The following is a 22,724-nucleotide window of genomic DNA, read 5'->3' on the forward strand; positions in this document are numbered from 1 at the left end:
GAGCGCCGTTTTGCAGCAGAAAGCATCAGCTAGGAGTAATATTTCAATGTGCGCTACCGTTTAGTTGCTTAGTGTTAAATAAGACGCGTTCGTGGGCGGTAAAAAACGGTACAAGCTAATTGTTTAAAGTGGAATCGAGGGAAACGGAAAGTTATGTGTTGCATTGGATTTTTTGTATTATAGCTGTAAAAAATTGCCTTTTATTAAAGTGGATATTTAATTGGCAAAAGTGGATTGAAAGTGGCAATTGAAAAATAAAAACAATAGTAAAATAAGAATTTACATAATTACATACAGCTCTAAATCAAAATAATACATAAATAAAACATAATTTTCGGTAATAAATGCACTAACACTAGTATCGCGCTTGATGGTTTTAAATTAATTATTTAAATAATTTTAGTTATTAGTAATTAATTAAAAATGTTTATTTAGCTAATTTTATTCAAAACAAGAAGTTAATGCTGCAAGAAAAACTCATTCAAACGCATATTTTCCGAACAAGTAATTCATAAAACCGAGAGTAATGTTAAAAATTATATGAATAGTTGATTATAAGCAAAACAAAACTACATACATACATATTGCGGTCTTTGATTGCGCATCACCTCAACCGCAACCACCCGTCACCGCATTTAAAGGCCAACCATCCAACAAAGTGGTCTCAATCAAACGCACAATAATTACGCGCATACATTTATATTTATTAAAAAAACACACACAAAAATCACCTGTCAGACACGTCGAGAGTGTAAAATAAAAGGGTGCAAAGCCCAAGGGAAGACATGTTTCGTGCTTCGCAGATCGCCAGTGAAGAGAGTAAGTGCACATGTCAAATAAGAGTATCTCCACTCACATATGTATGTATGTATGTACATTACTCTTAACTGCTTAAACAGAAAGTAATCATTCATTCATATTAGCATATCAGCTTACACATCTGCAAAGTTATTTCAAAACCCTGCAACCACATCTTGAGTTTCTGCGGTAAATTGCTAGTTCACAACTGGTGCCATTTCAGCAAATGCGATCAGGTCTAGTATTGATGGAATGCTACCAGCTGATGATGCGGGTTCATTCAACAAAATAACGCATTTTTATTATTTCATAACTTTTTTCTTTAATGAGTGCAATAAATTGTATTTGTACTTTAGAAGAGAAACCGAAGATTACAGGGCCATTTGTCAAAATGCCGCAAATTGCTATTTATTTTTTGCTATAAAATGAATAATAATAAAATAATATAACTGTTACAAAAAGTTTTTAGCCATGTGCTTTGGTTAGGCAATTATTTAATGTGTAGTTCTTTCACGTTTTGCATTGACCTTCTGATTTATTTTTTGTTTTAAATGCATGGGTATGCAGTTGGCTATGTGAAAAATACTAAGCGAAGTACTTCAGGTATATATGTATTTGCTTCTAATAAGAAAAGATGGACGAAAATCGAGCGTTTAATTCTGCTGCGTTTTCCAAAATATTTTTAGAATTCTGCCGAATTAAATTCTTTTTTTTTTTGGTTTTAGTTATTGAAGAGCGAATACACGTATTGAATAAAAATAGCTTTACTTCATATTCTTTATAGTTTTTCTACATCATTGCATTTTTTTAATATAGCACATGAGCTGAATAGTCCCGGGCCTAACGCATAGACGGCATTAGTTTTATTGCATTCACCTCTTTTTCAGTTAGTGCTAATCTTAAAAAAACAGTTGCTCAAATTTCATGATATTCTATTCATTAGTTCGAGAGTTATTGTGCTAAGAGATATGCTACTTTTGGTTTTTTTTTATCAGAGGTGGATCGAAAAGAATTTCGAGTTTTAATTTTACACTACTTCTTCATGGGGAAAAAACCATTTAAGGGTAGCAATGGTTTGGAAAGTGTTATGGGAATTTTGCTGGTTTTCTTACTTGAAACGTGGTCTTAGAGACACCGATGATGCAGTAACGTCCGTGCAGTGATGTCCAAATGAGGCGGCAACACCAGAAAACATAAAAAAAAATCCACAAATCGTTTTGACTGATCGAAAAGTGAAGCTACGTGAGTTAGCTAACATCGTGGAGATATCGAGAACTTGAAGAGGCTTTATATTGCATGAACACTTGCCTATGAGAAAACTCTGTTCAAAGTGGGCGCCGCATTTGCTCACTTTCAAGACACGGTGCGATGTCACAAGTCAATCAAAACAATGGTAAAACTACATGAATTGAACTTCAAATTGCTCCCACATACACTGTATTCGCCAGATTAAGCGACTCGCCGGTAAGAAATTTCGCTCAAACGAAGAGGCTATCTAACACCCCTCTCCCTCTGGACGCAACCTGTCGAAACAGCAAGTTTCCTAGGCCTACCGCTAGATGAGCTAGAGTAAGACGACCGGTGATTACACTACATTGACAGGGCAAAGCTACTGCTACAACAACAACTCGCCGGCAAGAAATTTCACTCGAATGAGGAGGTTATCGCTGAAACTGATGCTCATTTTGAGGCTGAAGATAAATCGTTCTAGAAAAGTGGCATTGAAATGTTAGAGCGGCGCTGGAATGATTGCGTTAGGTTAGGTTAGGTTGAAGCGGTTGTCCTGTGGGACACACTCAGGCTCATAGCCCATTGTGATGCCGCGTGGGGAGCTTGTCCCTATCTCTCCTAAAACCAGTGTGTGTTTTTCAAAAATTTTAAAATATCTCTGATTTCTATAGTACTGAGGTCTTCTAGCTCATTAAAAAATTGTCTACCCAGAATAGTAAACCTGCGTCTAGATAGAGCAGGGCAGTGGCACAGTAGGTGCGAGATTGTCTCTTCCTCGTCCTCATCTAGACAACTTCTACAGAAGTCATGTGTTTGCACACCCATCCTTAGGGCGTGTCTGCCTTTTAGGCAGTGCCCCGTTATGACTGAGATCAATGTGCTAAGACTGTGTTTATTTTGGCTTAGCAGAGATTCTGTGCGCTTAGCATTTAGAGTCGGCCAAAGTTGACGGGCGATTTTGCAGGTTGCTTCATTTCGCCATCTTTCGTTTGCTTTCTTTACAATTTCTTCAAGGATGTGTAGCTTACATGTTTATAAGGGTATCCCTATGTCATTATCTATGTGCTCGTCAGACAATTTAGTGCCGAGTCTTGCTAGTTCATCGGCTCTACAGTTACCCTCAATGTCGCGATGGCCAGGAACCCATGTTACCTTTAGGTGAAATGACTCAGCCATCTCGTTAAGAGATGTGCGGCATTTCATGGCTACCTTGGAGGGTGTCGACTGTTTTGTGAGGGATTTTATCGCCGCTTGGCTATCAGTGAAAATGTAGATATCATTTCCGGATATTGCATCACACTGTATCAGTGTCGCGGCTTTTATTATTGCCATCAGTTCAGCCTGAAAGACACTACAGTAGTCGGGGAGCCGAAAACTGAAGGAGATCCCCAGATGTTCAGAATATACACCTCCGCCCACCCTGCCCTCGAGCTTTGAGCCATCTGTGTAAACATGGATGGACTCGCCCTGTCTCACGTCGTCCCGTTCCCACTCTTCCCTTGAGGGTAGGAGGGTCGTAAACGATGTAATGGCATGTATAGGCGGGAGTGCCTAGTCCACCAGTCCGGGAAGCCCCAAAGTGCCAGCCAGGATTTTACCGTGGCCACAATCCGTGTTTGACCACTTGTTTAGAGTGTTCAGCCTTATTGCCGCACTGCGTGCGTTATATATTGCCTGCAGATCTACCGGAAGGAGGTTTAGTGTCGCATATAATGCTTTCGATGGTGTGGTTGACATGGCGCCAGTTATCAGAACAGATGCCAGTCTTTGCACTTTGTCAAGTTTCTTGATGTTCACACCCTTCTGAAGGGCATCCCACCATATTACTATACCGTAGTAGAGAATTGGCCTAACCACTGCTGTGTAGAGCCAATATATCATTCTGGATTCCAATCCCCATTTCTTCCCAATAAGCCTTCCGCAGGAGTACATTGCGGTCATAGCTTTTCGTGCTCTGTCTGCGACTGTGAGCCCCCAATTTAGCTTCCTATCTAGTATAAGTCCTAGATATTTTGCCCTTTCTGTTACTCTAAGTGGTTTCCCTCCTAGGAATATTTGTTGAAGAGTAGGTGTTTTGTGTTTCCTACTAAAAAGTATCAGATCCGTTTTTTCCGGATTTACCTCTAGTCCTCGACTTTTACACCAAAGTGATAGTCTGTTGAGAGATCTTTGTTGGAGGTCACATATTGTTGGAAGGTGTTTTCCCGAGATTGCTATTACAATATCATCGGCATATAAATTCTAAACAAATTGCTCGTTAGTTAATAAAATTTTTTCTTTGTAACTAGTCGCAATGTAAAATAATAAACAAAAAAAAAAAAAAATATGATATTATTTTACCTCCAATTTTTTCCAGTTCTTGTAGAAGATTGTTGACAGTTAGGTTCCACAGAAGTGGAGAAATTACCCCACCTTGGGGTGTACCCCTGATCGGAAATTTTTTAACAAATGTGTCACCCAAATTTGCGTTTATCGTTCGCCCAGTTAGCATTCGTTCTATAAACGAGACTATTGCATTGCTTACTCCCATTTCCGTTAGCGAAGTGGTAATTGCTTCCGGATATATGTTATTGAAAGCACCCTCGATGTCTAGAGAGGCAGCGAGGGTAAATTCTTTGTAGAGAAGTGATTTCTCGACTGTGTGAACCAGCTCATGGAGCGCTGTTTCCACTGATTTGCCTTTGCTGTATGCATGTTGGGAAGGTGATAGTTTGTCGCTAATCCTTCCTTTGATATGCACATCTAGCAACCGCTCTAAAGATTTTAACAAAAAAGATGATAGGCTAATTGGCCTGAAGTCCTTCGGTTTCGTATGTGTGGTTTTCCCCCCTTTGGGAATGAATACCACTTTTACTTCTGCCCATTTCTTGGGGATATAGTTAAGACGTATCGCTGCCTCAAAAATTAAGGCGAGTGTAGGTGCAATCATATCTTTTGTGTGTTGCAAATCAGCGGGAATGATTCCATCAGGTCCCGGTGATTTGTAAGGTTTGAAGCTGCCAATGGCAAATTTTATGTTGTCCTCCGTTATGAAATCTGTTGGGGGATTCTCGTAGTGAACTATAGGGTGGGTTCTACTGTCTTCGTTGCAGAGACAACCTGGAAAGTACGTCTGCATTAGTAATTCTAGTGTTTCTTCACTGCTGGTTGTCCAGTTGCCATTCTCTTTTATGAGGTAGCTAGGGTTACTGGGACTTGTTGATACTACTTTCCGGAGTCTACTGGTCTCCGAAACGCTTTCTATCTTTTGACAGAAGTCTCTCCAAGATGCTGTTTTTGCTGCCCTTATGGCATACTTAAATCTACGCTGGCATTCTTTGTATCTGTCCCACGAGTTGGTTCTCTTCGCTTCGTTATACATAGTTCTGCATTCCCTTCTGAGGTTTGCTATATCAGTGGACCACCATGGAGGTTTCGGTTTTCCTCTTCTTGTTCACTGAGTCGGGCTGTGGCTCGGAGTTAATTGTGTATGTCGCTGCTGGGAGATTGCTGGATAACGTGGTTTCAAACATCCCCCAGTTTGTGCGTCTGCGGCTTATAACCGGCTTGAGCTGTTTAGTTGGCAATGAAATGGTGTACGTTAAGTACCTATGATCTGAGAAGGAGTTGTCTGTAGACACTCTCCAATCCTTTAAAATTTGAGACCCTCGTTCATTGACACACGTGATGTCTAGAACTTCACTTCTCGTAGTTGTTACAAAAGTAGGGGTATCACCTATGTTACTAATATAACGATTGTTACACATAATGAATTCAAAGATGTACTCACCACGTGCGTTTGTGTCTGAACTGCCCCAGACATGATGATGTGCATTAGCATCTGCTCCCGATATGAATGGGGTGCCACGTCTCGATGCTTCATGAACTGCGTCTCTTATGAGTTGTGATGGAGGTGGTTGCTCCGCGTCGTGTGCCATATAGGATGAGGCAAGCCATATCGTCCTTCCGCAGGACTCCACTGCCGTGATTACGTTGTCCGCATCGCTAAATTGTATTAGTAAATATACATTAATACATTTCTTTGCTAGTATGCACGACCTGGGTTTACCTTTGTCAGTGACATAAACCAATTTGTACTCTCTGCTGCTCAAACCGCAAACCCGATCTTTTACGACCCATGGTTCTTGGATGAGCACGACATCCTCTTCTCTTTCTGCGAGACGGAGGATGAGTGCGGCTGAGGCCGCCTTACAGTGGTGGAGATTGATTTGTACAATCTTCACCATCGCTATTGTAGGTTATTGAAGGGCAGCCAACCACGGTTTGGTCTGCGTTCTCTTCATCGGATATAGGGGGGAGAGACTCCTCATCCTCCATAGCAGAGAGATCGGAGTATTCCCCCTCCATGTCCTCTAAGGTAACCCTTTCGAAGAGTTCGCCTACCATGCCGGAGTTGGAAGCCACCTCATCGTTGTCTGTGACAACCTCGTTCACTTCAGCAGATGAAGTTATATTTTCTGCGAAGGTGCTCTTGCTAGCTACATCCTGTCTGTAGACATGGAGAGTCAGCGTTTGGAAGCCGTAATTAATCTTCCATTTCCTGTTGGCAAGTGGGTCCAAAGATTCTTTTTTGAGGATTATCACGGCCAGTCTCCTCTTGCCGTCCACTTCGCCAATCTTTGCTACCTTCCAGTCGCTGGTAGGTAGTTCGGGGTTGCCTAGCTTTATTAGATCCAGCTCTTCCTCTTGATCCGAATGGAAGTCTTTTATCCAGGCTCTAGATCTTGGCCGGTTGAGAATGTCTTCTCGGCGGACCACATCAAGGCGGGCCCCCGGCCAAGGTTCCCCTATGCGATTAATCGCTAGGGTGTAAAGGTCCACGGAACGTTGTTCAGCGCACCTTATTAATTTGACGCGGGATTGAAACCATCCCGCATCCGAGCAGCTGGGTGAAGGTCCTGGATTTTCTTTCAGGATGTCCCTATACACCTTCCAGAGGCTCCTATTGATTAAGTCCCAGTTTGCTTGAGAGATCGCACCATCATGGGAACTGCGATCAATCACTGCCCGTACATGGCTTCCTTTCGCTACTTCCGCGAAAGACCTCTTCGGAGTGACTTTAGTCATTTGAGTGGCGGACACCTTAGTTCGTTTGGCTTCAGCCGATGTCCCTTCACTCGATCTCTTCCGCTTGCCTTGTGCGGATTCCATTTTGGCCTTCTCCCGGTGTTCGGTAATGAAGGCTTCAGCCCACGCCTTGGAGTCTGACTGTTCCTCCGTCAGATCCTCTTCTCTAGTGTCCTTCAGTCTCTCCAGGATTCTGAAGGCCGATCGCCTGGTACGATAGTACCTTTCTGATGCACTTATTTGCTTCCGGGGGTGGGTACTACCCGGGGCAGTGATAGTGCCAGAAGGGCAGACATCGGAAGCCATTGGCTTAGCCATGTGGTCCGATGCTGCCGACGTTGAGGGGGGTGTTTCTCCTTTCGGAGTTCCCGTGCCACCTGGAGTGACAGGGACAGCAAGGTCTGCTTGTCTTTTGACAGGGCAGCTCTTGCTTCCCAAGGATTTTGTTGCGAGGGGGGGTCTATTGCTGGCACCAGACGTAGATGGTGTGTCATCCTCAACTTGTCTTAGGACAGGGTTGGGATTGTTGCCAGTGAAAGGTCTCGCTGCCGTAGAGGCAGTCCCAGAAGGGACGGAGCGGGAGTTAGGCCCTGGCTTGGCCAAAGGCTTCACTCCGCTTACATTAGTGGTCTTCCTTATTGAAAGACCTGACCTTCCTGAGGGATTTGGTCTTAATTTGTGGGTGCCTTGGTTGTCCGAGGCTAGGTTTTTTTTTAGTGTTCATTATCATTTCATAATCGTCCGCACTGCTCGACGTGGCGAACGTGGCGGACTAGGATTTTTTAGGCGGGAGAGGGGAGATGTCGACCATGGCAGTCCCCTCTACCATGGCAAGGTCATTCTACCTCCTGAGGTGACCCAGTTTCAGAAGGGCGCCGTTAAAATACAGCCGGATACCCCTGGCTGCAAACCATCCATTGGGCACGGTGACGCGTAACACCAATGGGTTAGGGGGGTACAGGAGAGGAGATGATAGGATACCAGGTTAGGGATAGCAGTGGGGAGATCGTCGGTACGGTACTCTCCGCATGGTGATTGACTGGCCTCCGCCGTTTTCCGGATGGTTGGCCAGCCAATACCCATGTGGAGCTTCCCTCTTAGTTCGTGGTGGGTTAACCCTCATGATATGAGGGCTAAACCAGCACTTAAGCCTCATCCCCGCGGCAAGGAGACCAACATGATGAGGAATGATTGCGTTGTTCTTAATGGAAATTACGTTGACGAATAAGGCTAATTTTGAACAAAAAAAAACGTGTTTTCTTTGTTAGGCCCCCGACTTTTCAGCCCATGTGTTATTTTATCTTGTTTCATAAAATAAGTTACTAACTAACCTTTTCAACAAAATCGATTTCATAAATAACTTCGGTTGCTTTTTTATTTCATTCGCGATTCCATTTCTCACAGTCATTAACCTTTAAATCTCTCGCATAAAACATTCGCTCGGTGTTATAGGTATCACAAAAAGAAAAGACGAAATGGTAAATGACGAAAAGATAAAAATTGCGTTTAATGTGCGCTCTGTTTACATATTTTAATAACTTTTCTTGGATCTCCTGCATATTTCTTTTTCTGCTTGTTTGGCGATATAACATTCTTTGTTAATGAAACAGCAATGCTAGTTTAGTGGTGAGAAATGTTTTAAAATTTAAGATTTTTTATTTGCAAGCGTTATTTTCAAACTGAGACTATAGCCAAGTCAGTTGGCTTCGGGTCAAAAGTGCATATCTGAACAAACTGTTATCTCTGGTTACCACTGGTTAATTATGCAGCGTTTTTCATGCATTTTACATCTCCGTTGAGTCATACACGCAACTTATTTGGGTTAAAAAGTGTATAGCGATAAGGTGTTTTATTTGATTTACACTGATAAGCTAGTCAGACTGCGTATTGTAATAAGATGCAGTCATCTAAGGCCTCTCACTGATGAAATGCTTACATACATACACACATATATACAGCTATGAACAGAGAAATAGCGCCCATCACCACAATAACATATAGTGATGATTATTTTTACTGGACGACCTAGTAAAACGGTTACTTTTGCCCAAATCTATTATTTTATTTAAGTTACCTAAAAAGCAAAAAATAAATAACAATTCAATATCTACAATTATAAGGAGTTCGAAAAATCGGAATTTAGCATATTTTGAAGTGGACACTGAAATAGTGCACTTTATTCGATCTGTAAGAAAAACAATAATTAGTTTTTACAAATTGGTTAAATTTGTTTATGTATTTCTTTCCTGATTGGTAATTTGTTGAGTATTTATTGTTTTTTGAAACTGATTAACTTTTGATATCTCCCCAAAGGAATAGAGTTTCATGCCTCCTGTCTTAATCTTAATAGCGTTGCACAGATTTTGTTGTTTGCTTGGTAGCCTTCATGCATAAATAACCAGTTTAGTTGCATAGACTCGAAGGAATATGTCTCCAACATATTATTGAGAATATCAAAATAACTTATCCATATTGCAATTCATTCTCACTATTGGTCCAACTCCATTGCAAGAAAATGATTCCCAAACATTCAAGTTATCACCACCGTACTTTAAGGTTTTTGTTGTAATACCGGGGATTGAACTCTTGGAATTGTTCACGTTGAACCAAAGTTTTCCTATCAAGACCAATCATATAATTTTAGTTTCGTCCATAAAACGTCTTCTTTTCCAGAATTTTACCTCATTTCTTCTATGTAAATTTCCGAAAGGCAAACATCGTCATTAGAGGGTCTTCGCACAAGTCTGCTTGATATATTCAGACTATATTCCTCATTTATTTCCAGCGTTATCGCTCGAAAGGACTTGAAAAGGTCACGCTCACTTGTCCTGGTGAATTATAGTCTTTCGCTCAGGCGTCTTTCGAACTTTCTTTCTACGTTAAAGTACAGGGTGGCTGATGAATTTTGCTACATTAAGAAACTCAAATAACTTTTTTTTAGTGTATGGAATTCATTTATTTTTTTTTCAAGTTGAAGGTCATTAAATTTTATTAAATGTAGCTTAACTAGTTTTAAAAATAATTGAATGCCCCCCATGCTCGTTGACACAAGTGCGGCATCTTAGTAAAAAGTTGTTCATTGCTGCTTTGAGAGTTGCGACAGGAATAGCCGCAATTGTTGCCCGAATGGATTGTTTTAGTTCATCCAAATTGGTTGGCTTTGTTTTATAAACTTCTTGTTTACATAAACCCCACAAGAAAAAGTCAGGTGCAGTAAGGTCAGGCGACCTGGGGGGCCAACGAAATTCGGAGTTTCTTGAAATCAGTTTATTGGGAAATTTTCGTCGCAACTCTGTCATAACAGTCTGGGCTATGTGAGACGTTGCCCCATCTTGTTGAAACCACACAGAGTTGAAAGGAATTCTCTTTCGGCGTAGTTCTGGATAGAAAAATTCTTTCAGCATTTTCAAATAACGGTCTCCAGTAACCGTAACGGTGTGACCATTTTCTTCAAAAAAATAAGGCCCGACAATACAGCGTGAAGAAACCGCACACCACACTGTCACGCGAAGAGGATGCAATTCCGTCTCGTGGAGTATCCGTGGGTTAGAAGTACTCCATATTCGACAATTTTGTTTGTTCACATTGCCGTTTAAATCGAAATGGGCCTCATCAGACATGAAAAAGCAGTTTAACATGTTTTGGTCTTCTTCCACCATTTGCAGGATCTTCTGGCAAAATTCCAAGCGAATCGGCAAGTCTGCTGCATTCAGTTTGTTAACCATTTGAATTTCGTAGGGAAATAAGTCTAAATCTTTGTGCATTACATATTGTTTGCAAAGACTGTCGGCTGACACCAAGTTGAGCAGATAAGCTTCTTGTTGAAACCCTTGGATTGCTTTGTATAGCTGCAGCTACAGCAGCGATCGTTTCCTCCGTCCGAACTGGTGGGTTTCGATGATAAGGCCTTCTTGCGACTGTTCCTTGCTCAGCAAAATTATTCACCAGTCTCATTATGGTCCATCTGCTCGGGGGATCGCCGCCAAACATCCGCCTGTACTCTCTCTGTACCAAAACTACGGACTCCAGTGCGTGATAGCGGCGGACTATCCAAATTCTTGTTTGCGTGTCCCAGTTATCCATTTTAATAAATTTTAAAAATCAATCTGCAAATTAAAACAAAAATGGAACAGATAACTTAAAAAGAAAAAAAGTTATTCAATTTTTTTTTGGGAGCGGCTTTCATCAGTATTTAAGCTTATTTTTGTCTGTACTAACAAATTTCATTCTATACATTCTATACCATTTTGCAAGAACAACTCCTTATTTCGGCAAAAAGAAACAGTAAAAAAGTTAACGGAACTTGTTGTACGATATTAAAGAGACGTTATTCACAGCATTACATTGGCACATAAATATGTACGAATACAGTTAATCTTCTAAGAAATAACAATTCGTAAAGAGGACTCTAGATAAAAGTGCTCTATTTCTCTATCCATAGCTGTAAGTATGTATGCATGTAGGTACAAAAGTATGTAATTGAAGTACCGTAAGAGTTTCTCATAGGAGCAAGCAATGAGAAAATAAAATAAAACATAGTACACGTGTATTAGATAAGGCAACAACAAAATCTTAGTGGTTTAAATTATCCTTGCAATTTCAGACTAAATTTTTATTAACTACTTAAATGACAAGAAAATCTAAAAAATAACAAAAAAATTAATATTACGTTCAGATTATAAATGGAGTATTCATTAGTATTCATTAACTTTTAATATTGTAGCTAACAAGATTTATAAAATATTGAAGTTGGTTTTTTTTTTTGCTTCGTTTTGTGTTTTTTTCTCTTGTTTTGTGCTTTTTTATTACTCTTCGAGTAGTTTATAGATGTCATTGTAGAATGGTTAATTATACACTGCGTTAAATAACTGCGACTTTTTGACAAGTTTTGACAATTTCTTTGTTTCTTATTAAATTTAATAATTTTTTACGCACTTTTTCTATAAAAAAATTTCCAATAATCAGCACGATTTTTAAGCCACTTAAAACTTGCGATTTACCAACTTGCACCGAAATTTGATGGACTATAAAATTTACCTTAAATTTTTCTAAAAAATTTGTTTGATTTTTTTTTTAAATATGCGTTTAATGTTTGGGCTAGAGAATGGGCTATATTTTACATATTTAACATGGAACAGAATCTTATTCAAATGACTTCCAAGGTTGGCGCTACAGTAGGCCATTCTGACAACCCAATTTTCTAGAACGTTTTCACCATAGAGCCAAATAGCAGCTTCTAAGCGGACAATTGCCTTCTCCATTTCGGCCGATCGTTAAATTTTCGCAGATGTTCGAATGTTTTTAGTATCTCCCACTTTTTTCAAGCAAAAATCCGATATATTTTGTAAATATCTAACCACAAAACACATTTTTGACACATCACGGAAGCTACCTGTAAAACTGAAACATGTATATATATTTTTCTTTCCTTGTTCACTCCACTCGGGAGCATAGGGTCTCGACAAGACTGAGTCTTGCGTTGGTTTCGTTAATCTATTTGCTTTCGGGGGAATGATCGTTGGACCTTCCCCTTCCACTAGAAACCGGCCCAGTTCGTTGGCAACAGCGGTGCAATCAACATCCGCGTGTGAAAGCTGTTTTAAAAGTGTGTTAGGATTTTGCTGTGGCAAAAATGCAGCGATCGTTGGAGCAACGTTACTCGATCAAATTTTGCGTAAAGCTAAACAAAACGAGTACCGAAACCATTGGGCTACTCAAGGAGGCTTACGGGGACCAATCTCTGCCCCCCTTCGGCTGAAAAACCGCGTCGCCCGGGTTCGGCCCGACCTGCAATTGGACCCTTCATCACGTCAATGCACCGGCGCTCACCGCCTTCCTCTGCAACTCTGCATTGGCCAAGATGGGGGTTTCGGTGCTTCCCCACCCTCCCTACAGCCCAGACCTGTCCCCTCCGGACTTCTTCTTGTTCCCGCGCCTGAAAAGAAAGCTGAAGGGGAGGCGTTTCGACTCCATCGAGGCGATCCAAAAAACTGTGACTTCTGCAGTGGAAGGACCGCTACCAGCGGTGTATTGACGCTCAAGGGTCCTATTTTGAAGAATATTAGTTGTATAAGCCAAAAGGTTTAATAAAACTGCTTAAAAAAAATAAGGCTCATTACTTTTCAATCAAACCCTGTATTCAGACCCTTCTGTAACGAGGTCGGTCCAGCACTTAATTAGGGAGGAGTTTTCGTTATATTGGTATTAAAAAAGATGTGCAGAAATGCTTTTGCTGCATTTTACATGGAAATATGACTTGTTCAACGAGGCGAAAAATTAGTCATCTAATTTTGTTTTCCAATAACTTTTTTTACTAAGCAAAAAACAAAAATTTTGAGTGATGAAAATCTTTATTTTGACCTTTCGCGCGCCATTGCTTGTCTCTTTGTATACTGCAGTTGTCTAGTTCACAAGTGTGAAATGTCAAAAATGATTGACGTACGACGCCATTTGCAAAAATTACAAATCTTCCGATAGGGTGAATAATTTTACGCCATTTTGTGCATGCATACTATGTATATATCCATCTTGTTCCACACATTCTTCTAATGCAAATTCATTTCTACGTATACAGAAAACCTCAATTTGAAGGGCTCGTGTAATAGTGCCATTGTAATGTAAAAAAATTACGGTTATGTTGTCCGAATTTCTCCATGCATAGTTCGTTGATTCGTTACTATTAAGTTTCGTGCCTAAGCACCAAGTAACGAAGCGTCACTGTAACAAGATCGGCAATTTGATCGGTAGTAGGCAAAATCACAATCAACTGTTTGACAAATGGCCTTTGATGGTTAGACGCGAAGTTTAATTTTAAAACTATAAAAACGTAAAGGAGAAAAAAGAATGTCAATAATTTAAAGTAGTCAAATTTCAGTTAGATTTTGCAACTCTCGAAAATTTGCACTCATAGGTGAATTTTATAAAATTAATTGAGACATACAAATGTCTTCACCTTCAATCGAGCAAGCTACGCAGCACTCTATATTTCGGCATTTTCAGTTTTTGAAATTCTTGTAAATCAGCTGGTGGATGTTATTGGGAGAAACGAATTACCGAACTAACAGCAATAAGTCAGAAAGGCCATTTATATCGAAACACATTTGCCGAATGGCCAACTAGCAAACCACCAAGAAAACGAAATTGGTGTGGTTACCCCTATTGTTTTTGTCGGTAAATTCAAATAGATTCGTTGCATTTGAATTAATTCGTTATAGGCGAATTATTTTGTATGAAAAAATTTATTTCGTAGTTGGAGCAGCTTCGTTCGGAGGCGGAAAATAACTCTGGGGCACTCCATTTGCGAAACATCAAGAAAAATATTTGTATATGCAAGTAAAAGAAATGTGAACAGGTCGACAAATATCGGTTATCAAAACTATATTTGCCTTAAATTCTAAAAATTCCTAAAAATTCACTTAATTTTGAAAAAATTGAAAGCTTATAACTAAACTTGTGCGAGGGTCATCAATAAATCCTTAGAAAATCCAAAAGAGAGTGGTCGTTGATAACTGTCAAAAGTAACTTCTTCTTCTTCTTAATTGGCGCGATTACGCGATTTTGGCCGAACTTAACAAAGCGCGCCAGTCGTTTCTTTCTCGTGCTAATCGGCGCCAATTGGACACACCAAGTGAAGCCAAGTCCTTCTCCACCTGATCTTTCCAACGCAGAGGAGGCCTTCCTCTTCCTCTGCTACCACCAGCTGGTACCGCATCGAAAACTTTCAAAGCCGGAGCGTTTGTATCCATTCGGACGACATGACCCAGCCAACGAAGCTGCTGGATCTTTATTCGCTGCGCTATGTCTATGTCGTCGTAAAGCTCATATAGCTCATCGTTCCATCGCCTGCGATATTCGCCGTTGCCAACGTGCAAAGGTCCAAAAACCTTTCGCAGAATCTTTCTCTCGAACACTCCAAGCGTCGCTTCATCGGATGTTGTCATCGTCCAAGCTTCTGCGCCATACGTTAGGACGGGCATGATGAGAGTCTTGTAGAGTGTTAGTTTTGTTCGTCGAGAGAGGACTTTACTGCTCAGTTGCCTACTTAGTCCAAAGTAACACTTGTTGGCAAGAGAGATTCTACGTTGGATTTCAAGGCTGACATTGTTGTCGGTGTTAATGCTGCTTCCTAAATAAACGAAGTCTTTTACAACCTCGAAATTATAACTGTCTACAGTGACGTGGGTGCCGATTCGCGAGTGCGCCGACTGTTTGTTTGAAGACAGGAGGTACTTCGTTTTGTCCTCGTTCACCACCAAACCCATTCGCTTTGCCTCTTTATCCAGTTTGGAGAAGGCAGAACTAACAGCGCGGTTGTTAAGGCCGATGATATCGATATCATCGGCATACGCCAACAATTGTACGCTCTTATAAAATATTGTGCCTGAGCGATTAAGTTCTGCGGCTCGTACGATGCTCTCCAACATCAGGTTAAAGAAGTCACACGACAAAAGTAACTAGGTAGCTGTAAAAATATCGGTTTACATCGATCACATGGTTTTAATTTTCCACAATCCACAATGTTCACCGAGGACGCCCTAGTCACAAAACATCAAAATGGCTCAATGAACAACGGCGCACATCCAAACAAATGCCTATTTTGAGAATTTTCTGATATCTTAAAATTCAAGAAGAGATTACATTGGAAAATAGTAAAAAATAAAATCGAAAATAATAATATATTTTTCTTTCTTTTGCTAAGAACTTATTGAAAGATCCCTGTAATTAAAGAAAACGATTTGCGTTGCAACCAAAGTCGGTTCTACGTTACCGGAATGACCGGATTTATAGCCGCCCTAGCACTAACCTTCAGCAACATTCTCCAAAAATGTTTAGGAAATGCTATTACTGTAACAACAACAAAAATAATTGATTATAATGCAATTAATTTGGCCATCGGTTATACTAATTTTTAAGGAATTTAGACATACTCTCAACGGGTATAGTTTTTTCGAAAAATATTTACTTTTACATATGCCCATATTCCGAGCGTAAAATATTTTAAACTTCAATGTTATAATAATAAATTCGATATGATAAAAACTAACTGTGTGTATTCCAAACAAAAAAAAAACAGAAATCATTTTAATTAACTACTCTGCACTAATTTCAGCACTGCCTGCACTTTTTGACACTTCGACACAGCTTACGAGTACAACGAACGAGGCTGATGATGCCGGAACATATCTCAGAAAATATAATCGAAGATTCTCATTGAAATATGGTCTTACAACAACTTTACCACCGATTAAATATAAATATCCACTGGCTGTAATTTTTGTGCTTTTAACGAAATTTTTTGAGGCATTCGCGGCGAATGGCATTAGAAGTGAGTATGGAATGATTTCGGGAGGGTAAAATTACCATGCATGGGTATGCATATATAGTAATTAAGTAAATTCAACATATTCCTAATACTTTTTATGTTAATTTTTTTCGTTAATCTATCTATATATATAAAAATGAAATGATGTTCGTTTGTACGCATTTTTTTGGGCCGATACGAGGCCAATTTTATTCGTTCTTTTTTTCATATTATAGGGATCCACTAGGGGAAGGTTTTTAGCAAAAAAAAATTTTTTTTTAATATTTTCTTCATATAAAAAAAGAGAAAATCAAAATATTGTCCAAATTGTGTTTTTAGTGAAAAATCATTTTCTGTGTACAACTTTTTTTGAATAAATATACGAATTTTTCGTTGTTGTGAAACGATTTGTGTCGTGTTGCTAAGTTGCAAATTTTTTTCGACGGAGAGTAAACAGAAACACAGAGGTTTGTACGCTCTTTATGAAGAGAAATGCTTCAGTACACATACACGAACGCCGAACTACTGATTTGTGTTTTGTGTGCAGTTCATTTGTGAGAGCAACAAGTGTGTTGACCAAGGATAATAGATTTACCAAGGTTTGCCAGACAAGAAACAGTTATTCTGCTCTCAGAGAATTTGACAGAAGTTGTTTTTGGGTTTACGTCAACCGAGATATACATTTTGTAAGAACAAAGGAAATGTTCAAACGGTTTGTTTACGAATACCGCACACCAGAGCACACCACTTTATACCTTTCCCCATGTGATGTGGCAGAAAAAATTTGTTTTTTCAGTTTTCTTTGGGTATTCACATCGATAAGATTACAATAGAATACATTGTTCCCGGATTGATACGAATTGAAAAAAATAACATTACATTTTCGGAATGGCAGATTTAAATAAAGTTGTGGATTTATTTACCGAAGAGGATGAACACATGAATACAGAAAATTCAGATAACTCCAACGATATGAGCATGTTTGAAGACATGGGAATTCAGATCGATGAGGACAATGTGATTGTTGTTTCAGACGAAAATTCAACGAACAACGAGTCAAAGACGGAAATTGTTCCTCACGAAACGAAAACACAATCCGAAGTTCTCAATCGAGAACTGGAGCGTGAATACCATTATGATTTTAATGAACTAAACACATTTGTAACATCAAATTCATGAATAATGTTAGCCATGGAACTGGTGGATTGTTTTTCTTGGATGCTTCTGGGAACAGGAAAGACCTTTTTGATTTCATTGATATTAGCAACAATTCGATCAGATAATAACGTTGCATTGGCACTCGCTATTTCCGGAATTGCGGCTACATTACTTGAAGGCGGTCGCACTGCATATTCTGCATTAAAGTTGCCTTTGAATATGCAGATAAATGAAACACCAACATGTAATATTTCGAAAACATCTGGAATGGCAAAAGTTCTTTAAGTATGTAAGCTCATCGTATGGGACGAGTGTACTATGGCACACAAGAAACCATTGGAAGCACTTGATAGAACTTTAAAAGATCTACGAGGAAGCCAAACAGTCTTTGGAGGTGCCATGATTTTATTGGCTGGAGATTTCAGGCAAATCTTACCTGTGATCCCAAAATCTACGGCTGCAGATGAAATCAATGCAAGCTTAAAATCATTGTATTTATTGAGACATGTAAACACGCTTACACTTGCTACAAACGTACGTGTTCAATACAGAACGATCCGTCAGCAGCTGAATTTTCACACCAATTACTGAAAATCGGAAATGGCCAAATGTCTGTCGATCCAACAGGAATGATTACATTGCCTAACAATTTCTACACTTTTTCACAGTCTAAAGAGGCATTGATATAGAGTGTATTTCCAAACATAGTTCAACATTACAAAAACCATGATTGGCTCAACGAAAGAGCAATTTTAGCTGGGAAAAATAAGGACGTCAATGATATAAATGTAGCTATTTTGGATCAAATACCTGGTGACATAGTTGCATATAAGTAAGTCAATGGACACTATTACTGATCAAGATGATGTCGTAAATTATCCAACTGAATTCTTAAACTCACTCGATTTGCCAGGCCTACCAGCTCATAATTTACGATTCAAAATTGGAGCACCGATTATTATGCAGCGCAACATTAATGTGCCACGACTTTGCAACGGTACCAGACTCGCTGTGAAGAAGCTAATGGGTAACGTTATCGAAGCAACAATTTTGAAAGGGAAGTACTAAAGAGAAGACGTTTTGATACCCAGAATTCCACTGGTTTCGACGGATTTACCATTCGATTTCAAACGTTTGCAGTTCCCTATTTGCCTTGCCTTCGCTATGACAATTAATAAGGCGCAAGGACAGTCTCTACAAATGTGCGGTATTAATTTAGAATACCAAATTTTTTCTCATGGACAATTGTATGTACATATGTAGCTTGCTTACGAGTAGGCAAACCATCGTCATTATTCATTTACGCGAAAGATGGAAAAACCAAAAACGTTGTCTACCAAAAAGTGTTACAATAAAGTTCGATTGTATCAAAGAATTTCCTTTGTTTCGTATTAATTTTATTCTCTTTCAGCAAATCATTGAATTTATCGCCTAGCGAAGCGGGCGAGGGTACGCTAGTTATTTATAAAAATGTTGTTCATTGTATAGGAAACACTTTACAAATCGAAATTCCAAACTTTGTAGAAAATTCGTAAGAATTTAACAAATTTCAAAAAATTATAATGAAGATTTTCAGCTTTTTAATCAGAATTTTTGGACATGTAACTTTATAGTCCATTCGATTTTAATAGAGAAAAATGTAAATTTGAAGTCGCTTAAAACTCGCGTGGAGTTTTGCATTTTTTTTTTTTTTTTGCATTCAATGTTGATAATTTTCTGCCATATAAAGTACATGTCGTTAAGGCTTTTATGTGAAAGTAAAGAAACATTGTATACAAAAATTTTTCCAAAATCCACATGACGGTTCTTGGCCAGATATACTTAAATTCGGGTTGTTCAGGTAATTTAAAACTGACTGTTGTGTCTTGATAAAAAATAAGTTCAGCGATAGATTCTAGTCTTTCAAAACTGAGAGCATCCAGGTAGCATAGTTTAGTTTTCGAGAGAACCGGACAGTAGCATAGAAGATGCTTTATGATTTCTCTTGTATCCGGCTCATTATATTTCCTGCAAGCATCGTTAAGAGTTAGAATTAGCTTGTAAACATGCGCTAGGCAATGCGCTGTTAGTATACTAACTAAAGTTCTAAAGTTTAGTATACTTGCGTGTTTACAAATGATCCTGTCAATTTTGCAATTAAGCTAAGCCATATCTGCCTTTCGCTTTTCCCCTTTCTTAACATGCGCTCCTCTAGTTACTTTTGAATTGTGCGCAGGGGCTTATAAAATAAATGTGCCTACTTGTAAAGGTCCTACAGAGTTTCTTATACTGAAACAGAACTCGATAGGAACATCAACAAACATCGAATGTCAACGATCGTCAGTCATCAGCATTCCCCAAGAACAAGTGGGAATTGTTTTATGCTACAATTGCAATAACGACTAGCAACTCTTACATTCCCACCTCAGTCCACTCTACATAGGGGGATGGCTAACAGCCTGTAGGCAGCTACATAGGTAGGTCAGATGGCAAGAATACCACAGGTACACTACAAGTAGCCTGTTATGGCCGCATTTTTTTCTTTGCTCAAAATTCAAAAACGCACCAGTGCACCACTTGGTTTATCAAGCGTGCGCCACAGGAAGTCACAGGGAACTATAAATCTTCTCTAACAATTTTTTTCGATGATTTATCCGAGCTGATACTAAATTTTCTTGACAAAGCGGCGGTAAATAATTTTAAGGTAGTACTCTGGTCAAATACTCGTTTTTGATAAATATTTTTTTTGGTGTTTTTTTTTTTAAGAAAATAAAATGCAATCGTTTTGATTTTATTGTATGTTATAATATTATATTATTGACATCAAATAGTATACAAAAACATTTTTTTTTTGACATATTTTTTTTTTGTAGTAGTGTGGCATAAAGTAAGCGTCTTAAAAAAAAGATAGGATTTTGGCTATTCAGGACATCTAAAACGAAAAAGTTAAACTGCCTATTATTCTGTAGACTTGTCATTCTGTCTATAAAAAATGAGTATACCAGAGACTACTACTACCTTAAGAAAGTTCTCAAACTCTCGTTATTATTGTTGCTGTTGTACCATCATAAAACATTATCCATAACCCTTTCCGTAATACGGCGGGAGAGGCAGCTCCGACCGCATTTAAGTTCGTGTTGTGAATTCTACTATCGCTACCATATAACCCAGTATATCTCTTTGTCCCGCTCCCCCAATCCCGATGATGCAGCATGCTTTCTTGGTACACTTTCTTAAGTGCCCTGCCCTTTCGTTTTGCGATCGAAGGCAGAACAAATTTTTGGAAACCTTTTTTGGTAAAAGTCAAATGGTATTTTTAATTAAACGTTAGTTTTTTGTAAAATGTTTCTTTAAGTCAAATGTATATTATTATTTGTATTCTTTATTTTCTCTTTTATTTTGCAGCTATTTTGGTTTTATATTTACGTGATGATCTCTGCTTCAGTGAAAACTTTTCAACGATTATGCTGCATATCTTTAACTTTTTTGGGCAATTTTGTCCAATTTTCGGTGCTATATTGGCTGACAGCTATTTTGGCAATGTGCGCACCATCTCCTACTTTTGCATATTGTATGGGTCTGGTTGGGTAATGTTGATTTTGACCGTTTTGCCCAATATAGGAATATCACTGGTGTAAGTTTCGACCGTTACGAGTTTTACAATCAATTTGGGTACATATAACATATTTATATCTACATATATACAGGGCTGCAATGACTTCATTATAATTATAATCGTCTCCTTTCAGTGTTAACCTCGTATATACAAAATCATAATTTTCAGTAAATCGATAAAAATGTTTAGAATTACTTATCTTCTATGAAAAGTTATAACTTATTTGATACGATACTTATAATATCGTAGATACGAGGTTTTTGAATTCGAACATGTAGATACAAGAAAAATCGAAACGCTCTGAAAAAAATTCTATAATAATTATGAACATTGTATGTTTTTTTTTTACGTAACAGGAGTGCTAAGGAGAGTTTTTCACTAAAAATCTCAATTTCGAAAAAAATGAAGTTACGAGGTTAACACAGAAAGAGACGATATTTATCAATAGAGGAAAACAGGTTTTTTTTTTTTGTTTTCTATTTTTATTAATGATGTAAAAGTTATGTACTTAGCATAAATAATTCTTTTTTCTGATTATGAAAAAAAATATTGAAATAATGTTGTTATTTTGTGAATTATCAAAAAAAAAAAAAAAAATCCTGAACAACAATTTTGTTTTGTTGACTATCAAAAAAAAGTTATCAAAAACTATTTCCTTTCTATAACCTTAACAAATATTTACAGCCATTGCAAGTAAAATGGATCGCAAAAGAAAAGATAAAGAGGTGCGACTATGATTTAGAGTTGAGAGGGACAAACTGTGTGCAATTTTTTATAATATTAAACTTCCAAGGCATCATTTGGGTAATTATAGAAACCATTTAAGTAGGAAAGCTTCAAACCTACAACGAACGACATCACTGGTGTCAATAAATAAAAATATCCTTAGAATTAGCGGGATTGTAATATACAAAAGAATTTATTTGGTGACTGTTAAGAACAAGAGGAATGCCACAAAAAATAATACATATTATTAAGGAAATGTAGAGATGCCGCACCCAACACATGGGAAAACTTTCAGACTCATTTGAAGTGTCTACTGGTCTTCGGCAATGTTGCATCTTGTCACCTATATTGTTCATTATTGCTTTAGATGAAGTAATGCAATCCACAATCAATGCGCGACAGGGTATACAATAGATACGTCCTTTACACAGTTGGAGGACATCGAATGTGCTGATGTTGTATGTCTAATAAGTCACAAATTGAGTGGCCTGCAGAATAATTTTGAGAATGATGAGAAAAATGAGAAATAAAACCAGATAAAAATGTGCAGCGACTACAGCTAAGAGCAGAGGCCATTTTTTTCATGGGGTGGTTTTTGCCTTATGGGTTGGAACGGAATTTTGCTGGAAGTTCTAACGCTTCCCATTGAAGAGAGTACTACTCATCTGCTTCACCACACCTTCTAAGGCATCACAGAAATGAAGAGATGTAACGCGTTCACAAGACTGAATGGTAGCCACGCTGAAACCTTGAAACAACATTATTTGCGTCTTCAGAAGTGTTAGCATAGATTTTGTCGTTTTGCTTATTAAAAACTTCTTGAACAGTGAAACATTTTTCATCTGTGAA

General features: G+C 38.5%; 1 protein-coding gene across 4 annotated transcripts in view; it reads left to right on the forward strand.

The window, feature by feature from the left end:
- The window catches only part of LOC128871644 (peptide transporter family 1), a 26,763-nt gene continuing 4,039 nt past the window's right edge, over positions 1-22,724 (forward strand). Inside the window, exons 1-4 of one of the 4 annotated variants that reach the window (XM_054113545.1) lie at positions 1-337; positions 436-819; positions 16,205-16,420; positions 20,939-21,167. In XM_054113545.1, the coding sequence (XP_053969520.1) occupies positions 786-819; positions 16,205-16,420; positions 20,939-21,167 (479 nt within the window). In that variant the 5' untranslated portion in view covers positions 1-337; positions 436-785. The remainder of the gene's footprint in view (positions 338-435; positions 820-16,204; positions 16,421-20,938; positions 21,168-22,724) is intronic. The other 3 variants (XM_054113546.1, XM_054113547.1, XM_054113548.1) reach the window with 3 other exon arrangements.

This window comes from Anastrepha ludens, chromosome 2 (genome assembly GCF_028408465.1).
Source record: "Anastrepha ludens isolate Willacy chromosome 2, idAnaLude1.1, whole genome shotgun sequence".
Taxonomy (NCBI): domain Eukaryota; kingdom Metazoa; phylum Arthropoda; class Insecta; order Diptera; family Tephritidae; genus Anastrepha; species Anastrepha ludens.